Source organism: Chanodichthys erythropterus, chromosome 11 (assembly GCF_024489055.1).
Source record: "Chanodichthys erythropterus isolate Z2021 chromosome 11, ASM2448905v1, whole genome shotgun sequence".
NCBI lineage: Eukaryota > Metazoa > Chordata > Actinopteri > Cypriniformes > Xenocyprididae > Chanodichthys > Chanodichthys erythropterus.
Genome location: NC_090231.1, coordinates 37375341 through 37390323, shown reverse-complemented (window position 1 = coordinate 37390323; position 14983 = coordinate 37375341). Strand labels below are relative to the sequence as shown.

Here is a 14983-nt window from a genome sequence, read left to right as displayed (position 1 = left end):
CAGTAAAACCAAAATTTTGGTTAAACTGAATGATTTTTTTGGTGACAAATTTTGTCCATCTTGTAAAAAATGACAAAAGCAGTTTTAATTGATTATAAAAACCCCATAATCTCACTGTTAATACTTAATAAAACTTCAAAATTAATTATATCTCCATTATTTTTTTTTACTCTTTTAAAAACCTTATTCGTCAATGACCCAAACGTTGTAACGTTTTTCCAACAGGTTTTGTTATATGGGTCATTGAGCAGCACATAAAGCTTCAAAAAAGGTATTTTTTTTGAAAAATATTTTCAAAACTGATGAAATGCATATTTTTGAGTCATGAACAATGTGTAAACTACGGAAGAGGATTAGGGCCAAGCAATAATAAAAAAATAAACCATCTCAAGATTAAAGTTGTTAAAGTTCGAGAAAAAAGTTGAAATAAAATGTTGAGAATAAAGTCATTAAATTACGAGAAAAAAGTCATTAAATTACAAGAACAAATTCGTTAAATTATGAGAACAAATTTGTAATTTAACGAATTTATTTTCGTAGTTTAATGACTTTTTCCTCATAATTTAATGACTTTATTCTCAACATTTTATCTCGACTTTTTTCTCGAAATTTAACATTTTTCTCATAATTTAACGAATTTGTTCTCGTAATTTAACGAGTTTATTCTCAACATTTTATTTAGACTTTTTTCTCGAAATTTAACAACTTTAATCTCAAGATGGTTTTATTTTTTTATTATTGCTTGGCCCTAATCCTCTTCCGTAGTAAACAAGTTTCAGTTGTTACATAACATTCAAAGTGTTTAAATTCTTTTTTTTGTCAAGTGGAACAACCAAATATTTGTAAATATATATCTACCCATACTTGAAATGAGCTGTTTTTATCAGTGTTTTAGACATAAACCTAAATCTACTGGGGTCCCCTGAATGTTGCATTACAGTATCAGGCTTAATGTTATTCCCTTGTCAGTTGATAATAAAAAATTTCAGTTGTGCCACCCTGACATTTGAGAACATACATTGACATTTGAGAATAATTGCTGGGCAAAAGTTTTTCAATCATCTCAACAGCTTTAAAACTACAGATATTTATAAAATTTGTTTATATGTATAATCAAACATAACATTATGAAAGTATTATCAAAGTATTTTATCTTGAATTTCTTATAAATAAAACCATTATTATTAAAAAAAAGTTCCCAGTTCCCAGACTCAGAACCACTGAATTAGGGTAATTCTGATTTCATTTGAAATCCACCCCTTCTACCCTGCTGTCCACTTTCACCATGTCCATTTCTCCTTTTGCTCTTTCCACTACACCAGTGTCCTCCACTATACTCAGCTCTTCTCCTATCCTCCTTTTTACTTCCTCCTCTCCTCATACATGATCTCCTTCTGTATGTTCCACTCTTTCTTTCCTTCTCATGACACCCCTTCCTCTACTCACAACACCACCTTTACACTTACACCTCTATATTTTCCCCTTCTCCTGCATATTTTCTTGCTCAATTTATACTTTCCCTTTTATATTTTCTCTATTACATAATGCAATTGTGATAAATGTGTAAACATTTGGGGAAACTGCATTTCCTGTGTTGTGTGTATTGAAGCAGATATCTGTTTGGGACTAATTGAAAACATACCATATACATTTGATAATATGACTAATTCTAGAGTTTTGTTTGTTATGTTTGGACAAATGGTACATAAATGTTTGTGATTTGTGTAAAGCCAATAAAAATAGCTGTGTTTTTTTTCCCCTGATATATTAATGTTTTGGTTGAATGTATGAACTATTATGAAAACGTCTGAGAATTGTGTGCACAGTGTTTTGAGAAAATGGTTGACATGATTTGCAGTATGTGTGAAATGAATGAAAACTTACAATCTGTTTAGGACAGTTACAAAGTGTTCAGGTCACGGAGTTAACCGTTTTGAAAACAGTGATCCGAGTTTGGAGAAATGTGACAAATCTGTAAATATTAGACAAAAATTATATGGAAATGGATTTAAAAGAAGCGTATGCCAAAAATTACATGTTTATTTTTTTCAATGCAAAGGTTATTAAGTTCTCTATGGAATTGGGAACCAAAAAGGGTCTGAAACCTCTTATACAGACAAGGGTCACAAATTTGATCTAACATGTATTTTGTGGTTACCCAGTTTGTGTGTGTGTTTGTTTGGAAAATGAAGCAGCACTGTTATGGGAAAACAGAGTTTAAAAGAGCTCAGAATAAACATCATAAAAGACATATTTTAAGAAATATTTATCTTTTGAACTACAGACCACAGAGAAAACAAAAACATTCATACATTATATGCTGACATAAATCTAAGGAAATAATGAAATGGCAGTTTGTCTCACACTATTCTCTTTCTAGCAAATTAATTGTCCACTGTTGATCAGAAGATGGCTTTATTACTAAACTAGTAATTGTAAACATTTTTAAAAAACTGCTTGCAAATACTGCTCAGCCAATACTGTATACGTTTTTCATACACACGCACACACACACACATATATATGCATTTACAACAAATGGACAATTTCCTATATAAATCTACATATCCTCTGATTGCAATTTGCATATTCAGTGCAGCAAGGTCTGAAAAGTATTAACAGCATTTTTGTGAATAAATTAGCCCTAGACAGGCTGTTCTGGCTGTATCAGCAGGCAGGAACTAAGGACCAGCCCAAAAAAACAAAAAATAAAAATAAAAAAAACGTCTACAATGGGAATCAAGTCTGCCTAAACTGGATATCAGTTCTGTTACATACTGCATTATATCATTCCTGCCCATAAAGTCAGTTGTTACCATCTGGGGTGTGCATTCATTTTAAAAAGATTTGCATATATAACATCATTTTAACTCCAGATGGCTTCTATTTCATTTCATGACAGAAATGATGCACAATGATCCTAGTTCATTTTACAAACTCGCAGTCAGTTTGTAGTAATGAAAATAGGGAAGAGGGACGATATGATTTGACCACATACAGTAGTAGTCAGTTTAAATTCTTCTTTTCGACATTTTGGCAACACTGACCTCTTAAACAGCCAACCATGTTTCTCTTAAAATAAACAACATTCCGTTTGCACCAGGCAACAAGCATGAATAAAGGCTAAGTAAACAAAAAGCTCAGTTAAAGGGTTAGTTCACCCAAAAATCAGCATTTTGTCATTAATTACTCACCCTCATGTCGTTCCGAACCTGTAACTTTTGTTCATCTTCAGAACACAAATGAAGATCTTTTTGATGAAATCTGAGAGATTTCTGTCCCTTTGACGCTTCAAATAGTTCATTAAAAAAAACTAAAAAATCCATATGAATTGAGTGGTTTAGTCCAAATTTCCTGAAGAGAATCGTTCGCTTTATATTGAGATTGAATTTAGGCTTGTATTCACATGTAAACGTCCATCAACTCAAACATCAGTGTGCTTGATGCGTGCGAGAACCAATGAGGTTCATTCTCGTGTATCTCGTAGACTCGTGTATTGAGCTTTCAGAAGATGGTTCAGGTTCAGGTTCAGGTCATTCAGGTTCAGTTGAACTTCTGTTTATGTTCGCTGATCAAAGTTTATATGCGAGTAAAAGCCTAAATTAAATTTGTTAATTATATATAAAAAAAAATTGGACTAAACCACTTAATTCAAATGGATTAGTTTTACAATCTCACAGTGGTAGTTGCGTAGCTGTCTATGGAGGAACAGAAAAATCTCAGAGTAAAAAGATTTGGAACGATGAATAATTGATGACAGAATTTTCATTTTATGGTCATAATTTTGTTTAATCAATAATTAAATTATTATATCAATAATTAAATCAAATTTTCATTGTACCATTGTTTTTAGATTTGATTACATCATTAAAAAAACAAAAATAAAAGTACCATCATCCATATTATATATATATATATATATATATATATATATATATATATATATATATATATATATATATATATATATATATATATATATATATATATATATATATATATATATATATATATATATATATATATATATATATATATATATATATATATATATATATATATATATATATACACACACACACACACATTTGTAATGATGTGATTGACCTTGAAGCTAGTTGGTTGGGTTTGTAGCTTATAACTGAATAATTTTTTTTTTCCTGAAGATAAATCAAGAAAATGAATGGCAAAAATACTTCCAGAACCACAGCCACTGAAAATGTTGGCTTTTGTTCTCTATTGTCTTGATGTTTATGTTTTTTTCTTTTATACAAGATTCAGCTTTAGGCTTTAAGATCACCTGACATTTTCAGAAAATAAAACTGTCAATGTAAAAGCCATATGATATGGAAATGTAAGCATAAAATATAAACTGTCCATTTGATCTTTGGTGTGCTGGGTGATCTACACTGCGTGTTTCGTTTCTAGTGGCATCCCTGCAATTTAAATGGACAGTTTGGCTGAGATGCAAAACATAGACTGAACAACACAGAGAAAATTTACAGTCAAAACGCAATGGCATCGGTACAACATTTTACTTAAACGTGACATATTCCAAGAATATGAGACAAATAAAAATGAAAACTGGGCTTTATCCATTGATATCCATTGGATGGATTTTATCCATCAATAATTAATTGGATCATGAAAAGTTGTCATATAGAGATGGTTGAATATATAGTCTACGGATGCCCAAAAAGCATGGTTTGGTAAAATAAATATGTAAAATAAAAAGTCATAATTATGCAAAAAAAAAAAAAAAAAAAAATCTAAATTATGACACTATAACTATGGGACTTTTTTTAAAATCTCATAATGACTGATGTCTCATAATTACGGAGCACCTAAAGGGACATGGTGATGGGAAAAAAAAATACGAGATGGGAGGAAATATTATATGTCAATGCTTTTGCGAGCGAATGCCGTTTTTTTTTTTCCATATTTTTTTTATTCCCATCTCATTTTTTCCATCACCATGTCCCTTTAGGGGCTCCATACATAATGTCGCATATATGTCATAATTATGACTTTTTTATTGCATAATTATGACTTAGTATGTCATTGTTATGATTCTTTGCTAATTTCAACTTTTCAGAGTAAAGGTTGAAAAAAGAAAAAAACTCTTGGTAATGTGAGCCTAGAAGGAACGTCGATGCAAACACGATATGAGCAGGAATGTGCATTAAAAAAGTACATAGGCTCAATTTTGTCTTTATGTGTACACAAACTAGCTGTACACAACAAGCAAAACATGGCAAAGATGCTAACATTCTTGTTTCCTGAAGGAATGCTTGACTTGTACATTCAGTTGTGATTGGAGAGCTGATAGTCCAGAACAATCAGGAACAAGCATCAGGTTCTAGCTCAGGTCAGAAGACGTTCCACTGATAGCACGGAACACGTGAATAGAGTTCTGCAGCAGGGAACGCATCATATCCTCCTGGAAGATCTGTGAAAAAGATGATGAAAACAAGATAAGGATTTCAAAATGTTATGGAAGACTGGATTCACGTACAGTAATTAGCAGATAACATGATCTCTCTCACACACCCACACACGTACAGTTACAGAAAGTATATAATCATAGGATATAGCATCTACATGCAAAAATATTCAAAAAAAAATAAGACAAATACTAAAAGCGGTTACCTAGAACTCAATCTATAGGACATGGCAGCATAAGGAAGAAAAACAAGAGACACATTAGAAGCAGAAGTACTTCTAAGAGGACAGCATAACAAAGAGAAGCAAAAGCACTTTACAACCGCTTACTTTGGTTAAGACTTTTGAGGACTTGTTTTAACCAGTTATCAAAACATTTTGCAACACATGACCACATTCTTATTTCCAGTCATTTCAATTATCATGTAGATGCATTAAGCCTTAGTCACACAGGCAAACCCTCGATTGCTGCAATTCTGCTAGTCTAAACAATGTGTAATGGAGGAACTAATCTATTAAGGTCTTTATAGAAAGATATCCTGTGGTGGCGTTACGAGTGCTGTGTTGAAAGTATAGGTGTTTCCAAGAGCTCTAACATGCATTTAAAATAATGATATATTAAAGAGGATGTGTGTGTGTGAAAATGTCATTTCATGTATTATCTTCATTGCATAAAATTCACATGCATAACTGCCTAAGGATTACATTTTATAGTATAATCTGAATAGAATTAAAGGATTAGTTCACTTTAACATAAAAATTACCCCAAGATTTGCTTACCCTCAAGCCATCCTAGGTGTATATGACTTTCTTCTTTCTGATGAACACAACTGGAGTTATATTAATAAATATCCTGCCGGGTCCAAGGTTTATAATGGCAGTGAATGGGGGCAACAAGTTTGAAGTGCAAGAAAATGCGGCTTTTGTTTACAGAGGGAAATGCCCAGTTAAAGTAGCTAATTTCCCGGAATCTACATGGACTAGACAGTACAGAACTACAGATTTATCTTTGGTGCAACTGCAAAAACAATCAAAACCCAAGCTTAGACGCATTAGATTATTTATTAATATAACTCTGATTGTGTTCATCAGAAAGAAGAAAGTCATATACACCTAGGATGGCTTGAGGGTGCAACTAATGTACTGTAATATTAACAACTAATTCAACGTAAAAACAATAACACTTTAATTACTGATCTAAATTAAGTACTTGGATCTTGTTAATTAAAAATGGTGAAGTTCACTCTTCAAGAAGGCCATATAAAGCTGCATTTCCACCGCAGGAACCTTCCCTGGGAACTAGGAACTTTGGGGTGGTACTCTGTGTGCTTCAACCACAGGGACCTGGGTCTAAATGAAGTTCAGAGTAAAAATTGCCCCCTCAGAAAGTCCCTGCTCACGAGATAGTTCAGGAACTTTTGGGGGTGACTCCACGCAGCATTTTATTTCAACCACCATTTTTAAAAGTCTATTGTGCGTACAGTAAGAGTTGTTTGCTATTCAAATCAATAATGGAGTTTAAAAACTATGATCGATGTACAGATGATGATGTTCAGGCTTTATTAAAGGTGCCCTAGAGGTGCCTTTTCAAAAGATGTAATATAAGTCTAAGGTGTCCCCTGAACATGTCTGTGAATACAGTAATAAACGATGGTAACTTTAACCACATTTAACAGTACATTAGCAACATGCTAACAAAACATTTATAAAGACAGTTTACAAATATCACTAAAAATATCATGTTATCATGGATCATGTCAGTTATTATTGCTCCATCTGCCATTTTTCACTGTTTTCCTTGCTTGCTTACCTAGTCTGATGATTCAGCTGTGCACAGATCCAGACGTTAATACTGGCTGACCTTGTCTAATGCCTTGAACATGAGCTGGCATATGCAAATATTGGAGGTGTACATATTAATGATCCCGATTGTTACATAACAGTCGGTGTTATGTTGAAATTCGTCTGTTCTTCGGAGGTCTTTTAAACAAATGAGATTTATATAAGAAGGAGGAAACAATGGAGTTTGAGACTCACTGTATGTCATTTCCATGTACTGAACTCGTTATTCAACTATGCCGAGGTAAATTCAATTTTTGAATCTAGGGCACCTTTAAGCTTATATGCGGTGGACAAAATCCAGCGGAAACTGAAAAGTCGCCTACAGTTCCACGTCACGTTAATCTTCATGGTACTTTAGACCGGAAAAGCAGACAGCAACAGGTCTGGGGGAAAAAAACTTCCTGGGACAAATTGTTCTGGCTAATTTGGTGGAAACGTGGCTTTAGATGAACTTGAGATGCACACTTTTACAGATAAAGACAACTGCAATTGCTAATGTTTTAGGGGGGTGTTTCTAAGGTCAGCTAGTTTTTACAATGTTCATTTTATCACTATAAACAATGTGTTAAATCATACAGCAAATTCTAGTTTAGTAATTGACTGTCAGGTTGGGTGGGTGGTAGAAGGAGCGAGGACTCAATTTGCAGGGAAGAGAAGGGCTTTATTTATAATACAAAATAATACAAAATACAACAAAAACTAACCCGTGGGGGAAAAAACAGACTTAACAAAAACAGGACTTGACTTGACTTGACTGACTGACAACACCAGGGAATATAAGACATTCAGTGACAACGAACCAGCACAGGACTGCAGACACAAGGAGAATAAATAGGAGAGCAAATAAGGCAGGTAATGAGGGATGACAGGTGGGGCAAATCAACCAATAATGAGGTAACAAGGTGGGCGGGGTCAAGACAAGAGACATGAGAGCACATGGCACAAAGAAACACATGACAAGCCATGTGCTCACGTCAAACAAAACAAAGACACAAGCACATGGCCAATGAAGACAAATAACAAGCCATGTGCTTACACAAGACGAGACATGAACACGTGACTATGAAAACTCATAAGCCACGTGTTCACACAAAACAAGACAACATGAGAGCACGCAGCCTGTGAAACACAGACTGCGTGCTACACAACACAAGACAAAAACATGAACGCACGCGGCAGGTGGAAATAACCGCGTGCTACACAAAACATGAGACAAGAGCGCACGGCAAGTGAAAGTACACACAAACCGTGCGCTCACAATAAAGACAGGACTGGGAGCGCGAGTGTCCGAATCCCGACACGAAACCGAAACCAAACTAGACACGAGTGCCGGGATCTGAACGCCACGCTCCCAACATGAAACAAGGCACGCAGACAAGAGAGCGCACAGGCCTGGAACACTCGAGACCGTACGCTCACACAAAAACACGACAAGAACGGGAGTGTCAGAGCTCTGTCACAAAACCAAGAAATAAACTAGACTGAAGTGACAGAACCCTGACACTACCCCCCCTCTAAAGGGACGCCACCTGGCATCCCCTACGAGGGACACAAGACAAACATGACAACATACACGACACAAGACAAAAACACACCAACAAGACAACATGACAGAACATCAAAACACAAAGACAAAGAGGGGAGGGAGGGGAGCCAAGTCAGCCAGCAAAACAAAAACAAAATGTCTTTAAGGAAACCAGGGAGGGACGGGAGGGTTGAGCCAGGGAGGCTCAGGCAGGTCTGGGGTCCCAGCAGAAGGCCAGGGAAATACAGGGAGCTTGACTGGCGCCGGCTGGGCAGACGGCTTGACTAGCGCCGGCATGGCAGACGGCTTGACTAGCGCCGGCTGGGCAGACGGCTTGACTAGCGCCGGCTGGGCAGACGGCTTGACTGGCGCCGGCTCAGTGACGGCCTCCGTGGCCGCACCAGGGAGAGCGGGCAGCTCCGGGGCGGCAGCGGGCTCAGGCTGGGGCAGCTCCGGGACGGCAGCGGGCTCAGGCTGGGGCTGCTCCGGGGCGGCAGCGGGCTCAGGCTGGGGCTTCTCCGGGACGGCAGCGGGCTCAGGCTGGGGCTTCTCCGGGACGGCAGCGGGCTCAGGCTGGGGCTGCTCCGGGACGGCAGCGGGCTCAGGCTGGGGCTGCTCGGTGGCAGCCTCTGTGGCCGTATCAGGGATGGTAGTGGGCTTGGGCTGACAGACTGGTCCGTGGTCAAAAGAAATTGAGTGCGTTCTCCAGGCACGCAGAACAGCCAAAACATAAAAGGCGAAGACAGCCCTCTTGACCATGACAGGACTTACAGGGAGAGCATGCGGGGCTGGAGCGGACTCACGGGCTGGAGCGGGCTCTGGAGCGGACTCACGGGCTGGAGCGGGCTCTGGAGCGGACTCACGGGCTGGAGCGGGCTCTGGAGCGGACTCACGGGCTGGAGCGGGCTCTGGAGCGGACTCACGGGCTGGAGCGGGCTCTGGAGCGGACTCACGGGCTGGAGCGGGCTCTGGAGCGGACTCACGGGCTGGAGCGGGCTCTGGAGCGGACTCACGGGCTGGAGCGGGCTCTGGAGCGGACTCACGGGCTGGAGCGGGCTCTGGAGCGGACTCACGGGCTGGAGCGGGCTCTGGAGCGGACTCACGGGCTGGAGCGGGCTCTGGAGCGGACTCACGGGCTGGAGCGGGCTCTGGAGCGGACTCACGGGCTGGAGCGGGCTCTGGAGCGGACTCACGGGCTGGAGCGGGCTCTGGAGCGGACTCACGGGCTGGAGCGGGCTCTGGGGTGGCCTCCGGGCCTTGAGGGATGGAGGAAGGCTTCCTTCTCCGCCTACGTTGGCAAGGCGCTGGTATGGAGATAGCTGCCTCCAACGACACTGCAGCATCCACATCTGGGAGAGCTGCAACAGGAGCATCCTCTCTGCAATCGAGAAAGTCCACAAGCTCCCCAAATGTCAGGTGATCCAGGCCCTTCATCGTCCACCAGCTCTGGGGTTCATCAAGGGCATAATTGAAAAGGTCCTTGAGAGAAGTGTCGTTGAGCTCCAGGCCCTCTGCAGCTCCACTGAACTCCACAGCAAACTCCCTCAGGTCAGTGCCGTCCTGACGGAGAGAGCTCAGGATCTTAAATTGGAGCATGCGCTGGAAAAGAGGGCTGGAGACAGTGGAGGCTGGTGGACGATGCAAGCCCTTCTTCTGCTGAGTCCTCATTGTGGCTGGTTCGTTCTGTCAGGTTGGGTGGGTGGTAGAAGGAGCGAGGACTCAATTTGCATGGAAGAGAAGGGCTTTATTTATAATACAAAATAAAACAAAATACAACAAAAACTACCCAGTGGGGGAAAAAACAGACTTAACAAAAACAGGACTTGACTTGACTTGACTGACTGACAACACCAGGGAATATAAGACATTCAGTGACAACGAACCAGCACAGGACTGCAGACACAAGGAGAATAAATAGGAGAGCAAATAAGGCAGGTAATGAGGGATGACAGGTGGGGCAAATCAACCAATAATGAGGTAACAAGGTGGGCGGGGTCAAGACAAGAGACATGAGAGCACATGGCACAAAGAAACACATGACAAGCCATGTGCTCACGTCAAACAAAACAAAGACACAAGCACATGGCCAATGAAGACAAATCACAAGCCATGTGCTTACACAAGACGAGACATGAACACGTGACTATGAAAACTCATAAGCCACGTGTTCACACAAAACAAGACAACATGAGAGCACGCAGCCTGTGAAACACAGACTGCGTGCTACACAACACAAGACAAAAACATGAACGCACGCGGCAGGTGGAAATAACCGCGTGCTACACAAAACATGAGACAAGAGCGCACGGCAAGTGAAAGTACACACAAACCGTGCGCTCACAATAAAGACAGGACTGGGAGCGCGAGTGTCCGAATCCCGACACGAAACCGAAACCAAACTAGACACGAGTGCCGGGATCCGAACGCCACGCTCCCAACATGAAACAAGGCACGCAGACAAGAGAGCGCACAGCCCTGAGAACACTCGAGACCGTACGCTCACACAAAAACACGACAAGAACGGGAGTGTCAGAGCTCTGTCACAAAACCAAGAAATAAACTAGACTGAAGTGACAGAACCCTGACATTGACTGACAATTCAATATATTCATATTCACTAACCATGACTACAATGTTTTCTGCATTTTAGACATATAATATAACACGACTGCTCTGAGGATTAAACTGAAAATGGAGACATTAAAATGCTATGGCAAATAATTAATAGGAACTTGTGAAACCGGTCAAGTTTTAGAAAGCAAAGGACTGGGGCATTGAGCTTCTGAAGAAAACCAGCAAAAAAGTGCATTGTTGGATTCAAAGCCTATTCCATGACATGCACAAAATAAAAAACATTTAGGGTGTGTTCACACTTGTTATGTTTGGTTCGATTAAAACGAACCCTGGTGCGATTGCTCGGTTAGTGCGGTTCATTTGAACATGTGAATGCTGCCATCCGAACCCTGGTGCGCACCAAACAAGATGGGTCTCGGTCTGCTTCCAAACGAACTCTGGTGCGGTTCGAATAATATATGAACGCAACACGGACCAAAGACATGTAACTGAACCAAAAACAGGAAGACGAGACCCTAAAAAGGACAGAATCCTCACGCATGTCGGTTTTTCTTGTCATAGTCGCGAGTTTGCCCATGACGGGCGTCAGACGCGCGTCTCCACGCTGCAGATCATTTGTGTGTGTGACGGATGGATTCCCGCCGGTGTTTTGACTACTTTACACATTTTATAAGCTCTTCACGAGTTCCCAGCTGGCCAAAATACCATCACATGCAGGCTACGCACCGCACCACACACACAACGAGCGCATTTACCTCAGAAAACAGCACTGTTTTGGATGTTCAGTAAGTTCCGTCTCAAAATATGTCATAAAATCCGACCAATCATGTTGTGAATGTATCCCTATGCCTTAAGGTTTGGTATCTTTTGGTTCGGTGATAAAATTGCCAATGTGAACGCTAACCGGACCAGGACTAAATGTTTTTTCTTCTTCTTTGGTCCGGACCAAATGAACCAAACGAACCGAACTACAAGTGTGAACGCACCCTTAAATTCAATAAATAGGGTTGTCAATGAATACAACTTTGATTAAGTTGAATTTCAATCAAATGAATCCTATATGATGATAAATCAAACCAAATCAAATATAGCTGATATACAGTAAAAGTCTACACACCCCCGCATTGTACATGCAAAAAAACAAAAAAACAAAACCCAAACAAATCATCTATGCAAAATTACACAATTCAAAGAAAAAAAAAAAAAAAGAAAAGAAAAACTTGGAATGACTAACTGCATACAGTAAGTGTGCACACCCCTGAACTAATACTTGGATGAACCTTTTGATTTTATTACAACACTCAGTCTGTTTGAGTAGGAGCAGCCAGTACTTTCCAGAAAGAGCTGCAACTCTTTTAATGTTGCTCTAGGCCTCTTGACAGCCTCCCTGACCAGTTTTCTTTATCTTTATCTTGAACGATTACCGTTCTTGATAAGGCCACAGTTGTGTCATACTCTCTCCTTTTGCTGTTGACAATCTTCAACTGTGTTCCTTCGTATATCTAATCCCTTGGAAATGTTTTTGTAGCCCTCACCTGAGTGATACGGTTTAATAATAAGACACTTTGTTATGCTTCGTTAGCTCCTTGTGGCCCCATGGCTCTTGTAGTAGCATGCATGCAAAAATCTTATGAGAAGAACTGAAATAAATTTGGAGTCACTTCAGGATAAGACAGGTGTGTACTATTTCACATAAGCTACATAAACTTAAGTAAAATCTAACCACAGTCACATATTATAAAAGAGTGTGCACACTTATGCAGTTTGTTTTTTTCTCTTACGACTTTGGTTTTCAGTGGCAATGCAGAGGTTGTCATTTTTAAATCAAAGGTGCAAAAGTTATATGGTATGATTTCTTTTTGTTTCAATTTTTACATCACAAAAACCAGAAGTTTTGATGGGGGTGTGTAGAATTTTTATATCCACTGCAAGACCCCAAATTTAAAAACACTATGGCAGATGAGTAAACATTAAATATAGACTTAAGAAATTATTAAATGTCTTTAAATGTCAATTATTCACATTAAATTAACACATTCCATTATTTCTACTCTAAGACAGGTGTCAGAACATGATGGTAAAAACCCAGTAAATGTATATTATATATATATATATATATATATATATATATATATATATATATATATATATATATGTAATTTTTTTTATTTTTTTATTTTTTTTTTTTTTTTGTACACAATAGCAACACAATCTTTCACTCTCAAAATCTTCAGATAAATATGTTATGTCATCTCAGGTCACACTCTCTCTGGAAAACCATGTACAAGCCAAAACATATCAAACCTGTTGTGCTTTAATCGTACCAACCTAACAAACCAGTCTGCCAATCAATGACTGCTAGTCATAAGATGAGGACAAAACAAAATCTTCACTGAAATCTCCAAGTTTTGAATAACATTTACTAACGGGCAGAGATATACAGTAAATTTGTTTTTTGGTTTGTTTACAGAGGGAAATGCCCAGTTAAAGTAGCTCATTTCCTGGAGTCTACATGGACAAGAGAATAGACAGTACAGAACTACAGATTTATCTTTGGTGCAACTGCAAAAACAATCAAAACCCATGCACAGGGTCAAAAGTTAAACTTGCCAACCAACAAATGCTAGCAAAAACTGCCATTAGTGTGAAAGTTGGCCTATAACTTTTTAAGAATGTGTCAACCTAATGCATGGTGTAAATCAAATCTGACATAAGTGACAAGAATGAACAGTGTTGGGGGTACACATTATAACACATAATGCAAAAGTAACTAACGCACTTAGTTACTTTTTAGGGAGTAACACAACATTGTAATGTATTACTTTTAAAATTAACTTTCCCAAACACTGAGAATGAATATAATCAAAGAGTCAAGACGAGCTTTGAGATTTTTGCACATCATCTGAGGAATCAAAACTTTTCTTTGTCTTATATTGTCAAATAACTTCAGAACTTAGTGTGGCAATACATTACTGGGGTTTATGTACCGAAATAAAAAATGAGGAACAAAATCAAGACGGGTGAACATTTTCATGAGAAGTGGCATTCCACATAGAAACTATCAGATATGGGAAAATGACAAGTGCTTTAATCAGCAAATCAAAGAAAAATCAGCTTACAAAGACATCCCCACCACCAGGATTTTAAAACTTTAATCTTAAATTTTAACAAAGACCAAAACAGCACACCAAATTATCTAGTAAGCATTTGAATGGAGTTTGGGCTGAATTAATTGCAGAAATGTGTTGTGTGTAAGAGAAGATGATAGATGAACAAGAATTTTGTGCTGCAAGAATTATAAAGATGCAATCAAACATACCGGCTCGTGGATGATCTCAGAAAGTTCTTTAACCATGCTTTTGAAGTTAGCCTTTAGTCCCTCATGATACTCATACTGATCCTCCTTAATGAGTCTCTCATTAATGTCCAGAGCCATACTGCATGCATTGACAAATTGCCTGAAACACATATAACCAAACAATTAAGCATAACAGAAACAATGTAATGTTAAAGCTGCAAGTAATGATGAAAGGGACCTCGCACCCGTGCCACCGCCACCAGGTGGCTTTAGGAAAAAAGAGAATGGTGGGCAATATGCAT

General features: G+C 38.9%; 1 protein-coding gene across 4 annotated transcripts in view; it reads right to left on the bottom strand.

Moving 5' to 3' along the window:
- Positions 1-4106: 4106 nt before the first annotated feature.
- dock11 (dedicator of cytokinesis 11) overlaps positions 4107-14983 on the bottom strand; it is a 132143-nt gene continuing 121266 nt past the window's right edge. For all 4 annotated transcript variants that reach the window (XM_067399681.1, XM_067399683.1, XM_067399682.1 and 1 more), the window contains 2 exons: positions 14703-14841; positions 4107-5449 (listed from right to left, as the gene is read on the bottom strand). In XM_067399681.1, coding sequence (XP_067255782.1) covers positions 5360-5449; positions 14703-14841 — 229 coding nt within the window. In that variant the 3' untranslated portion in view covers positions 4107-5359. The remainder of the gene's footprint in view (positions 5450-14702; positions 14842-14983) is intronic.